The 26,053-nt window shown below is 38.6% G+C and overlaps 1 protein-coding gene across 16 annotated transcripts in view; it reads right to left on the reverse strand.

Moving 5' to 3' along the window:
- nrxn1b (neurexin 1b) overlaps nucleotides 1-26,053 on the reverse strand; it is a 132,987-nt gene that overhangs the window by 25,539 nt on the left and 81,395 nt on the right. For 12 of the 16 annotated variants that reach the window (XM_048205962.1, XM_048205959.1, XM_048205958.1 and 9 more), the window contains 2 exons: nucleotides 25,771-25,890; nucleotides 8,578-8,759 (listed from right to left, as the gene is read on the reverse strand). In XM_048205962.1, the coding sequence (XP_048061919.1) occupies nucleotides 8,578-8,759; nucleotides 25,771-25,890 (302 nt within the window). Of the gene's footprint in view, nucleotides 1-8,577; nucleotides 8,760-19,550; nucleotides 20,374-25,770; nucleotides 25,891-26,053 lie in introns of those variants that run through there. The other 4 variants (XM_048205973.1, XM_048205968.1, XM_048205967.1 and 1 more) reach the window with 3 other exon arrangements.

The raw sequence follows: 26,053 nt of genomic DNA on the forward strand, positions 1-26,053 counted from the left end.
CTACTTATTCTCTTTCAGCACACTTCACCATTTTCCTAACCATACTCAAACACACAGCTGCTGCTGCACATGTCATAGACACACACATAGACCCAAGCTCCCAAATGCCCTAAAGGACGATCTCCTCACAGCTGACTGATCTGCTCCAGAATAACTTCACACCTGACGTCTCGCTCACCTCTGGATGAGGCACATGGGTCTTCTAACAGCACTCATACACTGTACCTGTCCCTCCACTGGGGCAAGCACCATTTAATTCCCCAGCAATAGAGATGGGAATCATTCTTAATTTAAAGGGGTGGTTGATTATGATTTGACTTTTTTAACTTTAGTTAGTGTAATGTTGCTGTTTTGATCATAAACAACACCTGCAAAGTTCAATGCAAAGGGAGATTTTTTTGTTTTTTAAAGAATTCTCTGTTTAAGGACTACAACAAACGGCTGGTAGGGACTACAACGAGCTTCTTCCTGGGTTGGTGACATCACTAACCCTAAAATTTACATAATCCCCGCCCCCGAGAACATGCAACAAAGGGGGTGAGGCAATGTTGTCGTTGCCATGCCGCCATTTTACGCCGGACTGCTTCACAAACGAGGGTCAATTCAACACAAAAGATGAACATGACGACACATGCTAGTCGATGAGTTGAATCAACTCCACAGCAACTACATCAATTTATCCACTAACCATCAGAAACGTCCAGTTTCATTCTAAAAGTTGTAACTTCTTCCTGAGTCTCTCCATTAGTGTCGACTCCGGTTTGAACAATGTAAGGCTGAACACCGTTACTGACAATCCTCATTTTGTCTGCGTGAGATTCTCCAGCTTTGTTGTTGTTGAGCTGTTAAAGCTCCGCCCTCTTCTGGAAAGGGGGCGGGAGCAGCAGCTCATTTGCATTTAAAGGGACACACACAAAAACAGCGTGTTTTTGCTCACACCCAAATAGGGGAAAATTTGACAAGCTACAATAAATGATCTGTGGGGGATTTTGAGCTGAAACTTCACAGACACATTCTGGAGACACCAGAGACTGATATTACATCTTGTGAAAGGGGCATTATAGGACACATTTAACATTTCTTGTTCTTATTCCATAACAATTCTTTAAAGGAAAAGTTCACCCAGAAATTAAAATTCTGTCATTATTATTCATCCTCCTGCTGTTCAACAACTTTTTCTTTGGAACACAAAAGGTGAATTTCAGAAGAATATTTTGGACACTGTTTTCGATATAATAAAACTGAAGCTGTGTTGTGAAAGTGGCTAGAGGCGCTCAGTGTAAATGTGTAGATCCTGAACCAGACACAGCAAATTAACATCTTGTTGTTCCCGAGATAGGGGAGAAAATCAGATGTTACATCCTCTGCCCTGAATGAAGGATATGAACTCCTAACATCCGTTGGAAATCTGATAATGAGATAATACTTGCAAATAGAGCAGGCAGCTATCAGAGCATGATGAGCTACAATAGCTGCGACATAAACCTTGAGTGTTGACAGTGTACAGCCATCATCTAAACACTCTTGAAATAAAGCAAGAATAACTGATACTGAGGTCCTCACTGTGCACCAGTTGTAAAACACAGTCCACTTCAGAGAACAGAGGAGCCTGCAGAAGGGGCTCCAAAATAGCATTTAAAACATATAGTGATATCCCTTCTGTGAGCTCATGCAAGTCCAGACATACAGGCTGAAGATGTCAGACTGCTCGTAAAACAGCAACATCCATCACAGAAGACGATGCAATCTTATTAACCTGCTTCCAGTCTGCACCTCTTCAAGTGCACTTCTCCCTTTTCTTTTGGGGCTCTGAAATTGCCAGTCAGCTATAAACAAAACAGGCATATTCTGGCCTTTGCTGCCTACTCAGGTCAAAGTATCTTGAGATTGACAGAGACTTGAATTCGACCCCTGCTTCTCTCTCTGACAGCTTCTCATTGGGGAGCGGTGGGGGTACAGATCAGTTCATTTGATACAGCTGGAAATATTCACCTCACTCTTCTCTGTGCAACAATAATTCATTTCCGTTTCCTGCAATTAGTCACACTTCCTATGAAACCCCATGTTGTCATAATCGCCCCACAGGTCTGCTGGGGAACTTTCTAGAGGAGCTGGATGTGCTGCTGTCCTGTTTCCCTAAAGCCCCGGGTATACTTCGGTCGTCCGCGTTCGTGCTCTGTACCTCCCCTGTCCACGTGCAGCCCAAATTTTGAGACGATGCGCATGCAACAGCACATGCGCAAGCAGGACAAAAGAGTCCACTAGGTGTCAATACACACAGTACTGAGCACAATGTGCAGTCGTCGAAGAAGAGTGTGTGAAGAGCAATTCAAAAACAAGACGAGTAAACTCAGAAGCATGCCTTCTCCATCGTTTTTGATTCCTGTTCTCTTGGAGTATCTTCTGAACTATGTTGCAATGGTGGATGCACTATTTTTCTTCTCCGATCCTGCCCAGCGAGTGTCCCGTTGATGACACGATGTCTGGTAAAAGTATAGAAAAAACTGTACTGTGCATGTGTCGAACTCGGTCATCCACGCGCATCCTTGGTTTAGTATACTTTGAAAGATGCGGGGACGCGACTGTGCGCGAGATGAGTCAGTGTACCCGGGGCCTAAGAATGGCAGCCTACTTGCAGTCTTTGGAGACTTCAAAATCTACCTGGAGAAGCTGCAGATTTCCACTCTCTCCTAGCCTCATTTGATCTTCAGTGGCTGAGGTACTTACAAATTAGGCACCCAGCTAGAACTCCTCTACATTTGTGATGTAGTGTGATCTTGTGATGTACTTTCTGATAATTTCTTTATGATATTTATTTTACAACTCCCTTCTTGTGTACTGTCAACCATTCTAAATTCAGATGAAACTTTTACGGTCACTTTCCCCCTTCCACCTTTCCTGTTCTGTCATCCTCTCTTCTCTCCCTCACCAAATTCACATCACTAACCATAGACACCTTATGCTCCACATTAAAATCCTGTCTATAGACAATATTTGTCCTCTCTCCTCTAGGCCAGAGTGTGCTACTCCTTCCAGCCCCTGGTTATCCAATGTTCTTCATGAATCCCCCATTCCTTCACACCTTCTACAAGCAATTCCCCTCACACTTCTACTGGCAATCACACACATAATCAACACATCTCAACACATCTCTCCTCACAGGTACTTTCCCCACCATATTCAAGCATAACGAGTTTGTTTGCCCATATAATCTTTAGGGTATTAGGTTAGCTAATTTGACTTGCTGTCCACTGAGGAGGGGCTCGATGAAGCATCTTCAACTCAAGCATAGGATTTGATTACATAGGGCAAGGTACCTGAGATGAAGGTGGAGTTTGGGGAGGTGGAGGGATGCTGGAACAGCTGAGACTGAAGAGAGGTAAGCAGCTGCTTATATACTCTGGCTGTTGATTGGAAGATTAGATGGGCTCGCTCCTCCCTAAATTACGTTTAGGAACTTCACTAATTACTTAAATTGTAAAAAGTTGTCTATCTCCTCCAGTACAGAAAACAACTCGTTCATCATTCCTTTCACAGAACAACCAGCTAGACAACAACCAGTCAGGATTTAAAAGTGTCCACTCAACAAAGCCTGCCTTGTTATCAGTCACTGAAGCATCGTCATTTCTCATTCTGCTAGATCGAATAACAACCAGGTAATTTTGTCCACACTCTCATCACTGGGCATCACTGGAACTCCTCTTTGCTGGTTTGAATCTTACCTCACAGGTAGGTTTTTCAAGGTTATCTGGAGGGAGAAGGTATCCAAAGTATATAAGCTGGTCACAGGGGTACCTCAAGGTTCAGTTCTGGGACCCCTCCTCTTTTCCATATATACACTACATCGTTGGGACCCATCACACAGGAGAATGGTTTTTGGAATACAGGAACCATTGCTTTGCTGATGACACACAGCTTTACTTTTCATTTCAGCCACACAATCCCAAAATAGCAGCACAGATCTCAGACTGGCAGACATCTCAGCATGGGTGAAAGAACATCACCTGCAACTCAATCTAGCAAAAACAGAGCTTCTCGTCTTCCCCGATACTGTGACGATACAGCACAATTTCACTATCCAGATAGGATCACCTACAATAGTCCCAAGCAGATAATCTTTGATGACCTGCTGAGCTTCAAAGACCACATTGCAAAGACGGCACGGTTGTGCAGGTCTGTATTGCACAATAGCAGGAAGATCAAGCCCCTCCAAATTGTCCAGGCCCTTGTCATTTCTAGACTCAACTATTGTGATGTCTTCTGGCTGAACTTCCAACATAGAGGTGCAATCAAACCTCTACAAATGATCCAGAAGCAGCATGACTGGTCTTCAAAGAACCAAAATGAGCCTACATTACACCTCTCTATATCTGTCTGCATTAGCTACTGGTTGCTGCTTGCATTAAGTTCAAGACATCGATGCTTGCCTACAGGACGGCCACAGGCTCCGCACTATTCTACCTCCACTCACTCTCCAGAGTCTACAACCCCTTCAGAAGACCGTGGAGCAAGCGGTGTCTCGTGGTATCATCACAGTGCAGAGTAAAATCACTACCAAGAATGATTTCATTTACTGTTCATTGCTGGTGGAATGATCTTCCCAACCCTATCTGGACAGCCGAATCCCTGACAATATTCAAGAAAGCACTTAAATGTATCCTGCTAAACTAAACTGAGCTGAATAATGACACTTTTGTTTTCTGTAGAGCTGCTTTACTGCTTTTTAAATTAAATTTGTTTTCATAAGTGATGAATTTTACAACTGTTTTCCTGTTTATTAATGTGAAGCTGCTTTGAAACAGTCTATTATTGTATAAAGCACTATATAAATAAATGTGATTTGACTGTTCTAGCATGTACTATTCTAGAAAATGTTGCATTGTTAGCATTTCTTTTGTTATTGCCTCCTTAAGATGAATCGCTTGTTGCTCTAAACAACAGCACCTGCTAAACAAATAAATGTAAATGTTGTAAATGTTGCTTCTTTTGCAGAATTGAACTCTGTTTGCATCTCTGATCAGTATTTTCCAGTTTATCACTGTAAATCTGCTTTGAACCAATCTGTATTGTAGTACAAAGCATTATATGAATAAAGGTGACCTGACCTTTTTTGTCTTTGTTTTGTATAAATAAACCTGTCTCACTTTTCTTGCAGTGTAAGAACAGTCATATGTGTTCAGTGTCCTTAGTCTGCATTTGTGCTGCTGTATTTGTTTGTGGCATTGTGTTCAAAAAGTGTGTTATTTAGTGCATGTTTTCATATGTGCCGCTCGTGTGTGGTGAGTTTATAATTCTATGGCCACTTTTGCCACCTGATACATAGCAGAGGTGAAACTCTCGAAACCCATATTCACCCACGGGCCATAGTTGACCTGACAGCCTGACGCTGCAACAGTAACACCAAAGAGCAATGACATATTACAAGTGCACATGCATGTCATTGTGTGTATGAATACTTTTTCCTGCAGTAACAAGTGTTGATATGAATATGTTTCTGTGTACCCTTATGTAAGAAAAATATATGGGAATATACAGCAAAATATAATGCGCTATATTACATAATACATATATGGGAAACTAGTGCTTATATTTTTCAATATACAGCAATATATATTGATACACATAAAAATATTTAGAAATGAAGACAAAAATAGCATTACATGTAATATTCATTAAGTTTTATCCTTTATTGTGTACATATATTGCACATACATGTATATATATATATATATATATATATATATATATATATATATATACACACACACACACACATTCACGTAATGAGTGTAAATGTTAAAATGAAGCGTTATTTCATGTGTTTTGCTCAATATTAATATAGGGGGAGATCTGTAAGTGTTTGATGTTATTATTTTGGAATTTAAAAGAGTTTCTGGTATGTGTGAGTTTTTGGGTTACCATTGTGCTGAAGAGTAGAGCTTGTGGTTAGGTTGACGATTGGCTGAACACTATTAAGACTATATATTATATTATATATTTCTGTATATGTGTGTGTATACTGCATGAGTAAATATATGTTCAATATATTTATACACATGCAGTACCATATCTTATCATATGTACATCTATATGTTATGAAGTTTACTACTGAATACAAAATTATGATACATTATGATATATATAAGCAAATATATTGTAACATATTTTTCAATATATGAAAGCAGTAATTCCTTATGTATTATTCAACTTATGAACAATATCACACTCGTAGCCGTGCGATATGGCTGTATATCAGCACGGCTGTGATTCGGCTATAGTTAATCACAGTGTGCTGATATACAGCCATATCGCACGGCTACAAGTGTGATATTGCGTTTATACAACAGTTCAACGGCACGAGTGTGTAAATAAATAAAAAGAACAATGGAGTGTCTTTAAAACCCTCTTTTGTGTGGAAATACTTCCTTTCGCCACGGATTCAAATCTCAAGTTGACAGTTTAACAGTTGAGCAAAAGCTTCTGTTACTAATTCTAAAATGTCACTTTATAATTGTGGCCAACGTGTTTTGGAGAAAAACATTTATTTCATAATGTGATTTTTCCCCCATTTTCAATTCTTTTCCTTCAATGAAAGGTTAGAATTTTGTGAATTTTTGAATGAAAGATCAAACGGATTAAAAAAAAGCAGATTTATTTTCACAGCCTCCTTTGCTCATATTTACCAAGGGTGGCAATATTTGTGGATGGCACTGTATGAGAGAGTGAGTGTATTACCTGCTTCTAGCTGATATTCTTCAGGTCAATCTTATATTCATAATCACAAAATCAGTTTCAATGTCCGCTGAGGACATTGTAAAAAAGGACGTCTTTTTAACATTTAAGACATTTCCATGACAGCGCTAGTCAATGCATTAGTCAGTTGCATCTCGTAAGATGTTTAAAGTAAAAACAATGTCCTTGTTTCCTTGTTTCAGTCCATTTCAATATATTTGAAATAGACTGAATAGACTTTGATATAGTGTATTAATGTAACTTTCTCTGAAGTCGAAATCACTAATGGACTCTTTCTCAGTACCAAAAAATATGGCATGTTATTTATATAAAATATTATTTCTTAAACAATAATATTTAAATGAACAACAATAGCCATTATAACAATATAAGAAGTAAAATAGGAAATAAACACAAGCAAACAGTTCAGTCAAATGTACAAAAGCAGCGCTTTAAGCGCAGGATTTAATTTCAATGTAAATATAAAGTTATGAAACTTAATATAGCCATTAAAGCAAATCTGTAAGCTCTGGAACAAGTAATAGATTAATAAGACCAAAGATTGCCCGTTTGATATACCCAAAACGAATTATACCTCGTGTTTAAACACTATCTACATAAGAGCCAGCGGCAGATTCCCGAAGGACTGTCCGAGATGAAGCTGTTCTCGGCGGGTACACGAGCTCTGAACGGCCACTGACAGCCTGGAGCTCACATCTCCGAAAGCGTCTAAACACGTTTTTAAAATAGACGCTATGTTTATATATAAATCACATATCTGAGGTCTAAACAACTATATCCTCGCCAAAAAAAACCCCTTAAAACTACATTCCATTACAAAATAACAGTAGTATCTATAAAAATATGCGGGGTTTTCTCATCCGCCATGACATTCGCTGTGAGAATGCTGACAGCGGAGTGATTCAGACGGAGAAACTGTTCCTGTGGTGACAATGGTAGAATATCACATGAGTGAAAAGACCTCTCAGGTCTTTAAACTTTCATTCAAATCTGTAGACCAGTAAATGGCACAAGTTTATGGAGTCAAATTAATGCCTTAAAGTTTTGCAAAACACAAAAAAGAATTGAGCAATAAAAAAATGTTTTGCAAACAAAAATAAAGAATTGCAAAGGAAAAATAAAGTATTGAGCAGAAAAAAAAAAAAGTTTTGCAAACAAAAATAATAAATTGCTAAATAAAATAAAGTAGTGCAAACACAAAAATATAATCAATTACAAAAATAGTAATCCTATTTTATCTTTGCCACATATTTTTCATGCTCAAACCTACTAAATCATTTGCAACGCTCGTTTTATTCTGCGTTTCAGTCAAGCGTGCGCTCACGATACCGGTTTTCCTTTGCGCTGCACTTTTCTGTGCGGTTGTCTTTATGGCACTGGTTTGACGTGGGGATTGACTGAAACGCAGAATAAAATGAGCGTTGCAAATGATTTAGTAGGTTTGAGCATGAAAAATATGATTACAGCTGTCATTGATTTTTGTAATTGATTATATTTTTATTTTTGCACTGTTATTTTATTTTGCAATTTATTATATTTGCTTGCAAAACTTATTTTTTTCTGCTCAATACTTTATTTTTCCTTTGCAATTCTTTATTTTTGTTTGCAAAACTTTTTTTTTTGCTCAATTCTTTTTTTTTTTTTTTTTTTTGCAAAACTTTATTTTTGTGCAAAACTTTAAGGCATTAATTTGACTCCATACAAGTTGCTCTCTTGTGTATCACATTAATAAATGGATCTATAAATAATTTTTAAGGTAATATTGGAATATACTTTTTTATTTTCTATAGAAAATTCTGTTAAATAGAGAAATGGTCCACTTACAATGTGTAGTTTGAGATAGTCACCTAACCCAGAGGAGCTGTTCACTCGCACCAGGATCGCTTCTTTGAGCTGGGTGCTGAATCCCATCGCCAGCCGGTCCGCTCGAGTGCTGGGCCGCTCATTCGGCGGCCACGTGTATGTGATCAGACCACCATCTCTCCCAAATATATACGTGGTGCCAGCTGCAGGAGACACAGGTGTGCAAACAGAGAGAGATTAGTCAAAATATATGAGCGATTGAAAAACAAACAGTTTGGTTTTGTTTGATCAGGTTCTTCTCCTCAGCATCTGTTCTTCTGAGCAGTAAGTAGTGAATGATTCTCTGTTCAATGGCCAAGCACTGAAGGGGGAACACAGATGGAGGACACCTCTTGTGGATTACTACGATCGTAATTGTCAGCCTTCTGTGGGATTGATCTCCTGTTATTGTCTCCACTCCTCAGCTCCCCAGAGGTGTGGACAGGGTGTTGAGTAAATATCAAAGAAGTTGACGTCCAAAAAGGTCTTATCGTAGCGGACACAACAAGAGATTAATCGAGATGCGAGTTCATCTGTAAAATCGTAACACCATTTATTTTTTATTTTTTTAACAATATATGGACAGCTGAGCTTGTAAGTCATGAGTAGACCACAAAACCAACTCCAGTGGAATATCTAAAATCTTCAGATGACAGCTCAAATATCCATCTCTTTCACTCATGAGGATCACTTTTGTGATAAAGATAGAAAATGATAATGATACAAAGAAAAAAGCAATTTAGAACAAAACATATTGAGCCTTTTATAAATATAAAATTGTCACAAAACACAAAATATGAAATGTGAAGTATTACTGACAAAAAAAGTGAAGAATTAATAGGAAATGCATACAGGTCATTTTGACCATCTTTACAAAGATTTGGGGTAGTAATACAAAAAAAAAAAAAAAAAAATGGAACCTGTGACCAATAAATATGTAAATAACATTACTAGGTTCACATGCAAGATTTATAAGAATACATGGAATATGTGAGGAATAATTGACAACAGGCTGTTGAATTATACACACACGAGGTGATGGTGATGTTGCATTTTATTTCAAGATCATTACCTGAATTTGGTCTATAAAATACTCTTGTGTGTAGAACTACTTTCTTATGCATCAAACGGAGGCTTTAGCCATTACAATGGAGCAACGGAAGAAAGAGAAAGCGAGATCAAGAGAGATGTGAATTGCGGAGTCTCAGCAGTCTTGGGCAGTAGCGTCTCTCTGCTAATAGCAAAGCTGTAAGTTTAACAATGCTTCCACCTCACTGCCACTGCCAAGACCTGTCAAGTACTTTTTCAGTCGATAAAGTCACAAGACAGCACTGAGTTTTTATGTGCATAATTGTCTCTCTCTCTGGAAGAGTTTGGTTCGTGTTGTTGATGTCAAGAAGACTATGTTTTCTGCTGCCAAAGCAAATCCACTTTGATGAGATTGATACAGTAAAACTGACGCCATCGTTACTGTTCGTATCACTGTGAATCAAGAGCTGAGATTCAGATATGATAATGAGCGTTTGGTTTCTGATCAACCACAAGAGACTGAGCAATCTGACCAATCAGAGCAGAGCAGGCTATGAGAAAATTAAAGTGTTTTTTGACCTTGGATGCATGTAAATTTGTTGTAGGAGACTCGAAACAAAATTAGAAGCATATAATATAGGCACTTTAATTGAGAAAATAATCCAAAATTCACATCCTGCCGGGTCATTTATTCTACCCAGTATGTCATTCTAACCTGTTAAAAAAAGCTCTTTCACTCTGTATTTTGTCTGATAAGCATTTTTAATGCAAATATCAAAACCTTGTGGCTTTTTTCATTTATGTTCTCTTCTCTTTTCGCCCCCACAACAGCAGTATCAATCGCTCCAGATGAGCACAGAGAGAGGAAGGAATAATCAACAGAAGGAGTGAGAAGAGAGAAGGCAAGGCCCTGCATTTCGAGAAAACCGGGTTGAAAAATAGATTGTACAGATCAATCCTGCTATTATTAACAGAAGAATGCACAACATAAATCAAAAGATAACAGATGTGTCCCCATTTTTATATATACGTGTGTAGGATTGAAAGTAAAGTATTTTGTTTCTTTATTATAACCTTCACTTCCTTACCAAAAATGCCACGTTAGTCTGCAATTTGCGCAGTGAGTGCAGCTATAGTCAGGTGATTGGTCAGATTGATTTGGTCATGTGGTCTTCTAAAAGAAGATTATAGTAAAGCTTTTCTCTTTTCTCAGAGCTCTGCATTTCGATTCTCCTTTTGTGCCTTCTGAGCAACTAGGTTAAAGACCTAAATCTTTGTAATCTCTCTCTCCATATATATACATTTAATATGGTTTTGACTATCAGCTTTTTCCAATGAACACAAGACCGTGCCGTAATCTCAGACTCCATACATCCATTTATTCATGTTTCATGGGCATGCTGGAGCTGATCCCAGCGCCTCGGGCCGTAGGCAGGGAAACACCCTGGATAGACAGCCTAACCCAAGGGCTGGTAAATATAGGACAGAACACATGTTGGGTTCATTTTACCCAGCAAATGGGTTGGTTCATTTTTAGTATAATACTAGGTTTTTTTTCTTCTTTTACTTCATACATGAATTAATGTTTACGGATTAATTTAAATCCTCTAAACTTTTTTTAAATACTCCACACAACCACTGGTTTGCATGATAATTCCTTTATTTTTGATCATATTTTATAGTATAGCATATTTTATATTGTTTTTTTTTAAAACATATTGCCTACATTTAAGCTCGTTACAATATTAGAAGTAAAAATGAAACATTTAGAAATAATTCAAGTGTAATGGATCAGTCTCTGTTGTCTGTTTCCACCGTAACAGCGCTGGATCTCGTGCCTCGTTCGGCGGGGGAACTGATAACTTCAGACCGCCACCTGCGTTTCACTCGTAGCCGAAAAATGCTGTGACTGACTCCATAACCTTTCCATAAATAATCAGTGTACAATTCTGACAACATATTTTAACATCATAAGTATTTATATTCTGTATCTTTTTTAATAAAATCATACAATTTTATGCCAGGCGCTTCCATCATGTGAAAAGACAGATGCGACCGTTTAGGTGGCCCAAATCACACCCCTGTATGTTCACTGTAAAAAAAAATCCCATTAAACTTTACCGTAAAAAATACAGTAGCAACGTAAAAAAAAATCTGTTAAATTTACGGTAAAATAACATATTTCATTAACTGATATAATGTTAATTTACCAACCTAATGAAGTACTAATATCTGTTTTGTATCTTTATAATACACTGACAGTCACCAAACACAGTGGTGATGAGAGTCACATGATGAATCAAAGCAGATTTTCCACAAGTTGAGAAGGACAACACTAACATATAGAAGGTGCACACAGTGTCATTCACACACACACTAAACACCATCATGGTAACATGCATGACATTTTAAAAATGCAATAAACATTAATTTAACAACATTAGATGTAACATAAAACCCTAATGTACATAACTGATTAGAAAAAAATGAGAAAAACTAAGAAGAAACAGAGTTATTTCAACGAAAATATATCAAATGTGAAGTGTCACGCAGGGAATTGTGGGAATGTCAATTTACGGTTTTTCACAGTAAATTTTACAATGAATTGTTATTTTTCACTTCCAAAAACTGTACGGTATTTTACCGTAAAATTACATTAAATGAACCGTTAGATCTATTACAGTTATTCACCGTATATAGTACGGAAACTTTCTGTAAACCAATTAACAGTTTTTCACCGCAGCATTTTTACAGTCTTTTACTGTTAAAATCACGGTAATTTTTTACAGTTTTGCTTTGCATAAAATTAAGCGATATACAGAACAATAACGAATTTTTAGATAAAATGCTGCACTGCTCTCTCCTGAAGAGGTCGCAAAAAGCCTGCGATAAATAACTCAAACGCTGGGTTGTTTTGTCTGACCCAGGAGCTGGGTGACACAAAAACTCCCCCCCCAAAAATGCTCAAGCCAGGACTTGGGTAGAAAAAAATTGGGTAACACTTCAGTATAGGTAACATGTATTCACTATTAACTACCACATTTCCCTCAATAAACTCAATAAATTAATAGTTAGTCAGGTAGTTGTTAAGTTCAGGTATTGGGTAGGATTAAGAATGTAGAATATGGTCATGCAGAATAAGGCATTAATATGTGCTTAATAACTAATAAACAGCCAATATTCTAGTAATATGCATGCTAATAAGCAACCAGTTAAAACACCCTAAAATAAAGTGTTACTGAAAAAATAACCCAAGATTTTTAGAGTGTGGCCAGGCCTTTGACAGAACAGAGAAACGGTCCACGCTGCAGCTTATTCTGGACAAGAACTGACCACTTATGCTCAGTACACATTGTGTGAGTTTGGACTGTCCCAGACGAAAGATGACCAATCGTGGCAATTTCTGTGGTTGTGGCTCCTAAATGGTGGTCCAACATCGTACAGTGAGAGAGGTTCAAAGACAGCCGTTGTCATGTGTCTTGCGACCAAAGATCATTTTCTGACAGTGTCATGATCATCTCACAGTGTGTTTGATGCTACCACTTTAGTCTACTGACCAGCCAATAAAAATGCAACATGAAATGACGTATTGTTCAATGCGACATGGAGCTAAAACTGCGTCCATATTCTCCTCTTTCGCTTCCTCCTTTTTTTTTCAGCGCAAATTGCCAAAGTACGATTCATCTTGCTCTACTTGTTTACCACTAGAGCATGCTGATGACGTTTTATTCTTCTATACTTGCGTCGTAGCCTATGATTCAATAGGTGTCATCATCGTACACTCTACATACATGTACCCAAGTCTATTAGATCCATGTCGTCGTACAATGTGATTTGTAATGATCTTATAGGATTGCTGAAATGACAGTCTGTAGCAGGACACAGACAGGAAGAGACTATCATACAGACATGAGGGCTGGTGTCATAAAAGCTCTGCTCTCTTTTGTCACATCGTCTTTATTTTTCATATTGTTTGCTCGTAATTTCACTGGCTTCCATGTCAGATCACACTATAAATAAATGCATAATCGCTTACTTTAATGCCCTCCGTGTTTCCAGGTTGTTTTGCAACTCCGTGGGTTGAAGCGACTTTTGCGCGTCCAGGTCAGTTCAGAACCATGATCTGTTCACACTGGAAATCTGATATTGGCCACATTTAAAACAACAATGTGAACAGCTATACAAAGATCTGAGCAAAAATCAGAATTGAGCATTAAGGCTCACAGTGTGAACGCAACCGTTGTTATCTCCATTCACACATCAGTGTTGATCCAGGATTCAACAACCTGACCCAACCAAATGAATGATTGCAAGTTGCAAGTTTGTGAACCATTTAGAATGACATGCATTGATTGCATAAATCTGATCTTCATCTAAGCCACAATTGGGTGCATCTTGGAAAAGTTGTCAAATCTTCTGAAGCCTTTCAAGCCAACAATCCATTATACAAGTTTGACTTTAAAATAAAAGGAGAACCACCGTATTGCACCAATAACACAACATCTTTAACTAAAGACACTGAACAATTATTCACAGTGCAGGCTGGAAAAGTAAGTGAATCTTTGAATTTAGTGAATTTAGCAGCTTATAAGATCTGCAAAAAGTTAAGGAAGAATTTTTTTTGCCCCTACATTTTGTGGCATAGATTGAGGAACACCCAGTTCTTTCGCGATGCCTTTACCAGCTACTGCATCTCTAAAATGCATCTTCTGAGGTCCTGTGAAAGTTGTTGGGAGCGAGGCATGGTTCACACTAATCAATCTCCCTTGAGCAAAACAGATTTGTCAGTAACCAGAAATAAACACATCACCCACAACAGAGGAGGAAATATGTAGATTTAGGAGAGATGTAGTTGGCGTTTATACGACTAAAGTCATAAATATTGCTCAGTTTTGGGGGTGTTTTTGACATGTGTATATTTTATCGGTGTTTGCCAGCAGTTTTGAAGGCTTGAAGACATGTGTTGAGGAGACTGGGGGTGGGTGAATCTACTCAATCCTATTAGTGTGGATTAGAGTTGGGCTTTCTCACGCACCGCTGCACTGCTCAAGGTGCCGGATTGTGCATCAGCAGAAAAAAAGAGCAGTGGCATTGCTGACTTCTTTTTTCTTTGCTTTTCGCTAATGGATAATGCTGTCTCACAGAGGATTTATTAGCTTGTAAACCTTTCGAGCTGTGTCTTAGCATATCCTTCTGACGGATCCAAACATAAGAAACCAGTGACAAGTTTATTTTTAACAGTGTACTTTTACATTTTAATCTGCGCATTTCAGCGCCAGTTGTTTCATGCATCTGTCACAATGACTGGGTTTACTTGTGCACCAATAATGTGATTATTTCCAGCGGTAAGATGTTTACATGATGTAATTCCCGTTTTCATTATTTTGATTATTCGCTATGATATGCGTTTTTTTTTTTTTTATTGCCATTATTCACAAATGCGCAGCACAGATGATGAACTCACATACAATAAGTGTATTAGTGGCCATTGTTTTAATCTACTTATAAACACATTTCTATGGACATGCTTAAAAGGGTCTTTTTTGACCATCAATATACTGCATTATATTCATTTCATGCAACACTGTCAACAAGAACACAGTTTCTTCAGCAGCCCAAAAATGTGACACCCTCTTTACCGCTATGTTTATGAACCTGTGCATGAAAACGCCATCCGTGTTCGTCACAAACACACGTGCACTTAGGCCAGTATATATATTCCAGAATAGATGCCATAAAAGTCTTTAAATGCCTGTTTATTGTGATTAAAGTTGGCATATGCCACATATTTTCCTATGATTATGAGCTTAAATGCATCAATATGATCAAAGTACTGTGTTTACATGAGGTAAAGTTTAATCGCATTGTTGGCTAAAGGCCTTTGAACACACTTTTGCACGTTAAAAAATAAATACGACCTCACGTTGTGTCAATCACATTTACACACTGCCTCCGGAACTTTCGTCCGTCATAAAAAAATTCGGATCAGGTTCAATTTTCTGAATTTTTCGCATCCGTTTTGACAATTCAGAGCTACCATACAAGCGGACGCCAAAATCCCCAATGCCATCTGACAATGCACTGTATGACAAAGTGTGGAAAGAGTCAGATTGTGCCAGTATCGCTAGCAAAGCATCAAACTGAGCCACTGACATCCCGAAGTAAACTTTGAAACACTCGGGATAGTCACGCAGCTCCTTGATGAGGACTCTCCTTCCTTTCTATGCAATCTTGGGATTGGATGGACCCAATATTTCCTCTTTCTTTTTGTCTTTTTAAGAAGAGAGAAGACATGCTCACTGCTTCAAGTCTTCATTTTGTATTGTTTTGCAATTTTTTTCGCAATGGATTCATTAATACGCATCGGACTCAGTGTGCAAGGTCTCTGTGCGCGACGAATTTTTAGGATCACGAATACGAAAAAATACATACGAAAATTTCGGACTCAGTGTGCAAAGGCCTTAAATCTCATTATAATCACATTATGAGGGTGCAGGTAAATGTAGTCACTGACTATGTTTACATGGACAGCAGTAATCTAAATACTGACCTTATTCTGAATAAGACAATATTCTGATTAAGGTGTTTACATGAGTTGCTTTTAGAATACTCCTTTCATGTTCCCATTTTACATGTTATAGAACATAGATTGATTATTGGCACATCAATATGTCCCAATGCCATGCCGTCCAACGTTCCCTCCAGAATTTCATGCATCAACATACAGATCGTCTTCATTACGGCAGCATATACAGTTTTGGGTGTTTCATTTTGTCATGATCACAAGTTGGAGTGCCCTAGTTAGCCACTAGAGGGCACTCCAACCCGGACTATTGCTTCACCACTTTTGGACTTCATTTCCCATAAACCACTTCCCGGACTCATTATCCCGTCATTGCATTCAGCTGTTTTGTGTTTGATCATTTGTGTCTGTCTATTTATACCCTGTTTGTTTCTGCTTTTGTTATTGAGGTTTCATTTACGGTCACTGGTTTCTCTGTTCTGTTTTCTTTGTTTTGTATGGACTGTTCTTTGGATTTTGACCCTGCCTGTTTGGATTACGAGTTTGGATTACCCCATTAAAGCTGCATATGGATCTTACCCTCTTGTTTCTGTGCCAACGTGACACATTTTTAATTTTATGAAAGCTTCAAGTGCAGTTCATTATTCGTCATGCTATATGTGCAAATAGACGACAGCGGATACAAATTCTCCAGCAACAGTCATTTCGTACTTTCATTCGGCAACATTTCATTCATGCCACCGTGACAAACTCGGAGGTACTGGATGAGAGATGAGATGAGGTGAGATGAGGTAAGAGGAATATGATTTGTGCCTTCTTGCTTGAAGCCATGCTCTCTTGTTTGCTGTCAAACAGTTGAACATTGGCATGTGTATGCGGCGAGAAATCCCAACTGACGTTTATAGTGTGATTTAAGGTGTGTACATGTCTAAAATGCCCTTCGATAATGTGACTAAAATAGGAATACTCCACATGTTTTAATTCAATTTGTGTTTACTTCAAGTATGACTTTAGCTGGAATAAGGTAATCAGAAATCGCTATTTACATGGTAGTTTCTTAATCAGAATTTTGTCTTAATCGGGTTAATACTGGAATATTTTTGTCCATGTAAACATACTGAATGTGATGCAAAAAGTATGTTATTGAAGGATGAAATATCAGCATTAGTTCACCCAAAAATGACATTTCTGTCCTTAATCATTCTCCCTCATGTCGTTCCACACCCGTAAGACCTTCGTTCATCTTCAGAACACAAATTAAGATATTTTTGATGAAATCTGATGACTCAGTGAGGCCTCCATTGACTTTCAGTGCCCAGAAAGCTACTAGAGATGTATTTAAAACAGTCATGTGACTACAGTGGTTCAACCTTAATGTTATGAAGCAACGAGAATACTTTTTGTGTGCCAAAAAATAACTTAATTTAACAATATCTAGTGATGGCCGATTTCAAAACACTGCTTCATGAAGCTTCGAAGCTTTACGAATCTTTTGTTTCAGTGGTTCAGAGTGTGAATCAAACTGCCAAAGTCACATGATTTCAATAAATGAGGCTTTGTTACATCGTAACGTAAGTCATCGTAAATTTCAATGGTTCACTTGACTTTGGTAGTTTGATTCACGCTCCGAACCACTGATTCAAAACAAATGATTCGTAAAGCTTCGAAGCTTCATGAAGCAGTGTTTTGAAATTGCCCATCACTCGATATTGTTGAATAAAGTTGTGTTTTTTTGCCGCACAAAATTTTCGTTGCTTCATAACATTAAGGTTGAACCACATGTAGTCACATGACCTGTTTTAATTACGTCTTTCTGGACATTGAAAAAGGAAATAATCTTGCTGAGCCATCAGATTTTATCAAAAATATCTTAATTTGTGCTCTGAAGATGAATGAAGGTCTTACGGGTGTGGAACGACACGAAGGGTGAGTAATTAATGACTGTGAATGAATGAATGAATGAACTTAATGAATGAATTTACATTTTGGGGTGAACTGCTCATTTTAAAGGTAAAGAGATCAGCCATTCATTGAGCATTTACAAAAATGTCTACAGTTCAGTTCTAAAGAGGCACAAGAACACCGCTGACACTGATACTGATGTTCAACCTCCTCAAGAACCGTAATCAGTAATGTCTTACCCATCCTACATATACCTCACCAGAGCATATGCGCTGATTTTATACTGCCTCAGTCATATGTCCTCCATAGATCAAAACGTCCCAGCACAGACAGATGCACATAATCATATTTGACATCTTTGTTCAACTTACTGAAAACAACAGCGGTAGGCGCTTCATAGTGACAGATAGCAGAAAGTATGCGCTCAGTGTCTACAAGATAATGTGGATAAATCACTTCAGGTAAACATTTGATGTCCTTGGAGAGAAGGTTTGGGTAGGTAATGACACTTCTTCATCTTGTTTTGACTGTTCTGGGATATAACAATCATATGTGCTTCAAGACCAGACGTGCACAGTGGAGTTGTAATTCTTTTCTTATTGCTTTCTATAACGGGTCTATAATAGGAACTGTTATGAATGAGTGTTGCTCTGCTGAGCCAGATCAGCACCACACAAATGGTACATGCTTTGTATGAATAACGTGTTTTATGTTGTTACAAAAAGAAGCTGCTAGGTTTCTATGTTTAGGATGGGTTAGAGTATAAAAGTATAAAAACCATTATGTTAAACAGACTCCATTGAAGTGACTCAATTGGTTGTTTTGCCATTTCAGCAGGACTGTAAAAACACTTCCTTCCAATCAGATTACAGCATGTCTAATCCACCCGACACCCAAGCATAACATGTCACTCAGAGATGTGTGCGAGTATCAGTCTGTGTAAACAGGAAAATTAGGACACACGTCTTCTGATAGTCACAATCAAATCATACACTGGAGTTATAATGCATGAAAACATCTTCCCAGCACATGCTGAACCACTTCCACTGCATTCATCCTCTATGTATAATTTATGATATGTCCATAATTAATGTGACAAACTATAGGGAATCTGTATGAACTGTATGAATGAACGTCAAATCTCCGTTAAAATTCCCTTTGACACCAGCTGCTTATGAATAAATGCAAACAAAGCTCAGAATTTAGTTTTGAGAAAAGCTCATGCCACACATCTAATGCAAGAGAAATCAAAACATCAAAACAGCGCAAATGCTCCTTTAACTTATTCTCATCTTGCATCGTGTGACTCTCTAGATGTGTCATAATCTGCTCCAGAGAGAAATGTGCTGATGCAGACACTGAGAGATGAGGCTAATCTCAATGAGATCAAGGGTGGGAGATGCTGAATGCGAAACAAATACAGCATCGCAAAAGCCTTTCCATGAATTTGAGTTTCACCGCACTGCATTGTATGTTTGTGCTCTATAATGCTGCCACCCACCGTGTCCTGCCCGCAGAGACCCAGGTGATCTGTTAATAGTGAGAGGCACAGTGTGCTGGTTCCTTCCTCCATGGCTGAAGTGAGTTTGATGTGTCCTCGTGAGGGTGTCCGATCCAGCTGTGATGCCCAGTGAGAGAGCTGTAAGGTACAGGGCGAGGCAGGTAACGGAGGCCAGAGCCCGGATGAGGGTCTCTGAGCAGAGCTGCCAGTCCACCAGCCTCCAGCCGCCCAACATCTTCCCGGAACGAGAGAACGCAAAAACGCACGGACGCTTCAGCGCACCTGCCTGCCCATACTCCTCACTTACACACACCTTCTTCAAGAAGAAGCACAAGGAGAAAGTACACCCAATCCTCGTCTCTCAGTCCTCGGTGGTTATATCTTAAATCCAAGCCGTTTTAGATAAAATCCAACTTTCAATAAAGCAGGAAAGAGTGTTTTCAATCAAATCAGAATAAGTCAAATCACCAGTTACTTCATGTAGCCAAAAATCACGAAAATGACCAAATATCCTGGGAAAAACCGGCAGATATCAACACGTGCAAGGAATCGGGCATTTTCTGAATTCGAAGGCGTTTTCTGAAATCAGAATTTCTGCTGTTTTTTGGCTGAACGTTGTCTTCAGGAGGAGAAATCCCCAGAAATCCATCCACAGCTGGCTGAGAGCCTCCAACAGATGGAGAGAGCTTCATTTACACTCTTTCCTGAGGACAATGTTAACTGTTCTCCATGGAGAGAGAGAGATCTCCCCACACACCTGCGCAAGCTGCGTTTCCAGCCACAAGACATCCACAGAGCAGCTCCGGAGGCTGTGCGGGAGAGAGAGAGAGAGAGAGAGAGAGAGAGAGATAGCAGGCGGTCTGAGAAAAAAAAAAAAGGAGGAAGAGAAGAAAAGAGAGGGAGGGGGAGCTCTAGCAGTGGAATCAGGGCGCGAGAGCACTGCAAATGTTCAGCCTAAACAAAGCAACTCAAGGCAGAGAAACACACTGCATAGATGGAGATGTGTGCTTTGTTTTTTTTCTTTTCTGATGAAAACCATAAATATCCTACTTTCATCTGCCACCTTCAATTAAAGGTTTCCGAGTGGGATTCATCCCTCTCTGTTCCTGAAAGTAGAGCGAGGATTTTCCGTGGAGGCTCCAACTTGAAAGTTGACTGCCATACGTCAACTCTCTCTCCAGATGCTCCATCTGCTGCCCGACACCAGGTGACGTCAGTCGCAGCGAAGCGCTGCATCTGCACCGCACATAAAGAGCCGTCTGTGCCGCCGGAGCAGCCAGGCGGACTTGGCCCTCGGCTGTCGTCCTTTGGGAGGAAGTTGCTCTTTCAACCACCACAAAAAAGAAGCACACACAAAGAAAAGGGCTGATAAATGTGTATCTGTGTGCAAGCATGTCTCGCTGTGCAGATGTGACCGGTGCTGATGAAAGCAAAGCTCACAGATGCAGTTAATACGTATGTATTTATGTGTGTATTTATTTGCATACATACATACATACTGGAGCCCTGAATGTAACTGCATTCTGCAGCAAAGAGAATGTTGCTTTGGGAACTGAAAACTGGTTCATTCAGATCCAGATTATTATTATTTTTTTTACAAATATTGGAATCAAATATTTGATTCTGTTACATCTACTTTCACACAATCATAAGAAGCATGTAAACGTATGGCACTGCGCACGTGCAGTGTACTTTTTGAATCCGACTGATTTAGTGGTTTACATGGCAAACTTTTTTTTTCTCTTTTAATCAGATTTTTTAAAATTCAATCAAGATACTTCAATCGGATAAAAATGTTATTGCGATGAAGATCAGTTGGACTGATTGAGGTGTTTATATGTCGGCTTTTCAGTCTGATTGAGCCATTTGTTTGGTTGCATGTAAAAATAGTTAGTGTGAGGGACTCTATTGGGCTTTTCACACTGCGCTTAACCCTGGGTTAACATCATTCTAAACCCTGCATTTAACCCTGGGTACAGGAATGTTTCGCACTTTCACTGAAGCGGGGTTAGCACTGTGTTTTACTCTGGGTTATAAATTCCTGCTCTCAAACAGGATTAGAAATGCTTTTACTCTGTTAACCCCGCATCGCTGTGCTAAACTTGCAGTGTTGTTACGACTAGATGCTTACCATCCAACAGCCAATCAGCCAATGTGCCTTGTATTCACATTCTTTTGACAGTCATGGAAATACCGCACGTTGCAAACAGTAAAACTACAAACAGTAGTTTCAGCGTTTCAGCTGTGACAGATAATGCAACAATTTCAGTGAATTTCATTCTTACCTTTTATAGTCCATTCAGGACAAACTTGATAGGACAATAGGTAATATACAAACCCAATTCCAAAAAACTTAGGACACTGTACAAATTGTGAATAAAAAAGGAATGCAATAATTTACAAATCTCATAAACTTAGATTTTATTCACAATAGAATATAGATAACATATCAAATGTTGAAAGTGAGACATTTTGAAATGTCATGCCAAATATTGGCTCATTTTGGATTTCATGAGAGCTACACATTCCAAAAAAGTTGGGACAGGTAGCAATAAGAGGCCGGAAAAGTTAAATGTACATATAAGGAACAGCTGGAGGACCAATTTGCAACTTATTAGGTCAATTGGCAACTTGATTGGGTATAAAAAGAGCCTCTCAGAGTGGCAGTGTCTCTCAGAAGTCAAGATGGGCAGAGGATCACCAATTCCCCCAATGCTGCAGCGAAAAATAGTGGAGCAATATCAGAAAGGAGTTTCTCAGAGAAAAATTGCAAAGAGTTTGAAGTTATCATCATCTACAGTGCATAATATCATCCAAAGATTCAGAGAATCTGGAATAATCTCTGTGCGTAAGGTCAAGGCCGGAAAACCATACTGGATGCCTGTGATCTTTGGGCCCTTAGACGGCACTGCATCACATACAGGAATGCTACTGTAATGGAAATCACAACATGGGCTCAGGAATACTTCCAGAAAACATTGTCGGTGAACACAATCCATCAGGTTGCCGGCTAAAACTCTATAGGTCAAAAAAGAAGCCATATCTAAACATGATCCAGAGTGCATGAGTGCGTGTGGCATGGGCAGCTTACACATCTGGAAAGGCACCATCAATGCTGAAAGGTATATCCAAGTTCTAAAACAACATATGCTCCCATCCAGACGTCGTCTCTTTCAGGGAAGACCTTGCATTTTCCAACATGACAATGCCAGACCACATACTGCATCATTACAACATCATGGCTGCGTAGAAGAAGGATCCGGGTACTGAAATGGCCAGCCTGCAGTCCTGATCTTTCACCCATAGAAAACATTTGGCGCATCATAAAGAGGAAGATGTGACAAAGAAGACCTAAGACAGTTGAGCAACTAGAAGCCTGTATTAGGCAAGAATGGGACAACATTTCTATTCCTAAACTTGAGCAACTTGTCTCCTCAGTCCCCAGATGTTTGCAGACTGTTATAAAAAGAAGAGGGGATGCCACACAGTGGTAAACATGGCCTTGTCCCAACTTTTTTGAGATGTGTTGATGCCATGAAATTTAAAATCAACTTATTTTTCCCTTAAAATTATAAATTTTCTCAGTTTAAACATTTGATATGTCATCTATGTTGTATTCTGAATAAAATATTGAAATTTGAAACTTCCACATCATTGCATTCTGTTTTTATTCACAGTTTGTACAGTGTCCCAACTTTTTTGGAATCGGGTTTGTATATAATATGAGGAAGTGCAATGCTGGAGCATTTAGGCTTGTTCGAGATGCATCGGCGCTGCGCAGACCGATCGGCGTATGACATCAAAGTACCGTGAGAGCGATTCAAAAGCACAAGGAGATGTCTCCTCTATTGAATCACTCTTGCATTACTTTGATGCCATACGCTGATCAGTCTGCACAGCGCCAATGCAACAGGGATGAAGCAAGATAACCCAGGATTACTTTTACCGGGGGTTTAGAAACACCCAGGTTATGAAGAACTCTCACCCTTCCTGAATGTGATGAACATGATTCTCTCTTCTATGAACACATTCTCCAGTACAGTTCATAACTATTGAAAGTGATCTTGATCTACCTCTGATTAGTTGCATTTCCACAATGCTGGTCATTTCCCATGTTTTCATATTGGCTACCAGCTCAAATCAACATTTAAGACATTTAAATCTATTTTCTCAGCTCAAAACTGACTTTCAAACATCAGCGAGTATAAGATCCCTGCATGAAGGCTGCAGAGAAACATGCTGTCAGTTTCACAAGATGGTCTGAATCAGAAAGTGTTGTTTGTGCTTCATGTGAGTGCCCTCGAGTGGTGACAGGAAATATCACACTGGGACCAGCAGAAACTCCATCTGTCCTGAAGTACAGTCAGTTTACTGTATTAAATGTAACCATTTTCCTCCCATAGAAAAGACTCTATACAATCTAAACTGCAAACAATCTTTGGTCCTCTAGGGAATAGTGTGTCAGAAATATACTATAAAGAAAATATTATTTATTTATTTCAGAAACACTGCACATTTTGTTTTGTGATTTCCCTGTTTTGAGCAGGTACATTAGCTAAATGGAGATGGAATAGATCAAACCAAAACCAGACTGGAAAATACAACAAACATGCTTCCAGTTATTTTATAGTGGAACATTTTGTGCCGTAGAATTTCCAAGAAAAGAGGCCTCCTAAAAGTCACATCATGACTGATTAGGACAGCACCAATGACAGCCATGTTTATTTATATCACTGTGTTTGTCAAATGTCTGTTTAATGCCAACACATTCCTATTACAAATAAAGATTTCATGCATACACACACACACACACACACACACACACACACACACACACACACACACACACACACACACACACACACACACACACACACACACACACACACACACACACACACACACACACACACACACACTCCATATATCAAGCTCAGCACACATACAAATATTCTAGCAGCAATCGTACAGACACACTCATTCAGTAAAGTTATAGTTTGTACTGAAGTGCTGATTAGAAGTAAATAAATGTTATCTACAATTTGAATAAGTCGGCAGCACATCAAATAACTAATCTAAAATGCAAAGTGGTGTACACCTAAGGATGAAATTAAGCAACGTTTAGAGCTAATAAAGGTTGATCTAGGTTTATTTTCATTTAAGCTGTTGCACCAATTGTTTAAAATTTGGTGCATCTAAATTACTACTGTATATACACTTTGATTTAATCAAGATTTAAAGGGTTAGTTCACCTAAAAATTTAATTTCTGTCATTAATTACTCACCCTCATGTCGTTCCACACCCATAATTAATGAAATCAGAGAGATTTCTGTCCCTCCATTGACAGTCCACACAACTACCACTTTCAAGCCCCAGAAATGTAGTAAAGACATTATAAAGTAATCCATGTGACTCCAGTGGTTTAATTTCAATTTTATGAAGTACTTTGTTTGCGCAAAACAACAAAAAAATGACCACTTTATTTGCATAATATTATTCTCCAATGCATGTTCACTCAACTGCTCTCGAGTCAACACGTGATGCTTTCATTAACATGCATTGGAGATTCATATTTTGTAAATAAAGTGGTAAATTATGTTTGTTTGTTTTTTTGTTTTGTTTTGTTTTGTTTTTTGTGCAAAGAAAGCACTCACAACACTTCATAAAATTGAAGTTAAACCACTGGAGTCACATGGATTTACTTTATGATGTCTTTACTACATTTCTGGGGCTTGAAAGTGGTAGTTGCGTAGCTGTCAATGGAGGGACAGAAATCTCTCAGATTTCATTAAAAAGATCTTCATTTGTGTTCTTAAGATGAATGAAAGTCTTACGGAACGGGTGAGTAAATGATGACAGTAATTTCATTTTTGGGTGAACTAACTCTTTAAGCTTAATCCTTATTGGTGCATCCCGCCCTCAGGATCAGTTCACACAGAACACATTTTTGTGCATTTTTATTGTTTTTGTAAAATTGGTAAATACATTTTTATAGGTAATATTGTGAAATCCATGTTGAATATAAGCACATAATTTTTACAGGTTCATAAATTGTAACTGGATGACATGCACTATTATAAACATAATTATGCTACTTCTTTTAAAACAGCAGTGTCCAGCAGTGCTTACCCTGGGGAACTGCTATTGTTAAATATGATAACACCACATATTAAGCATCTGCTGCACTTTTTAAAATAGGATGCAAAAATTCTCACTTACCATCATTACACAGAGGTCCTCCGTATGTGGTCATACTGCAGTCGCAGGTGAAGCCCTCCCACTGCTGGAGACAAACGCCCTGATTCGCACAAGAATCCTCCTGACAGGTCGTGCTGGGCCCTACAGGAACACCATCATCATCAGAGAAAGATCAGGCACCACAGATGTTTTAACAGCTGAGTTATAGTAATACTATGGCTTATTATGTATAAATTATGTTATTATGTGATGCTTTGTTATTAACACATTAACTCAATAAACCCAAACGTGGTTCCACTTTATA

Source organism: Megalobrama amblycephala, linkage group LG10 (genome assembly GCF_018812025.1).
Source record: "Megalobrama amblycephala isolate DHTTF-2021 linkage group LG10, ASM1881202v1, whole genome shotgun sequence".
NCBI lineage: Eukaryota > Metazoa > Chordata > Actinopteri > Cypriniformes > Xenocyprididae > Megalobrama > Megalobrama amblycephala.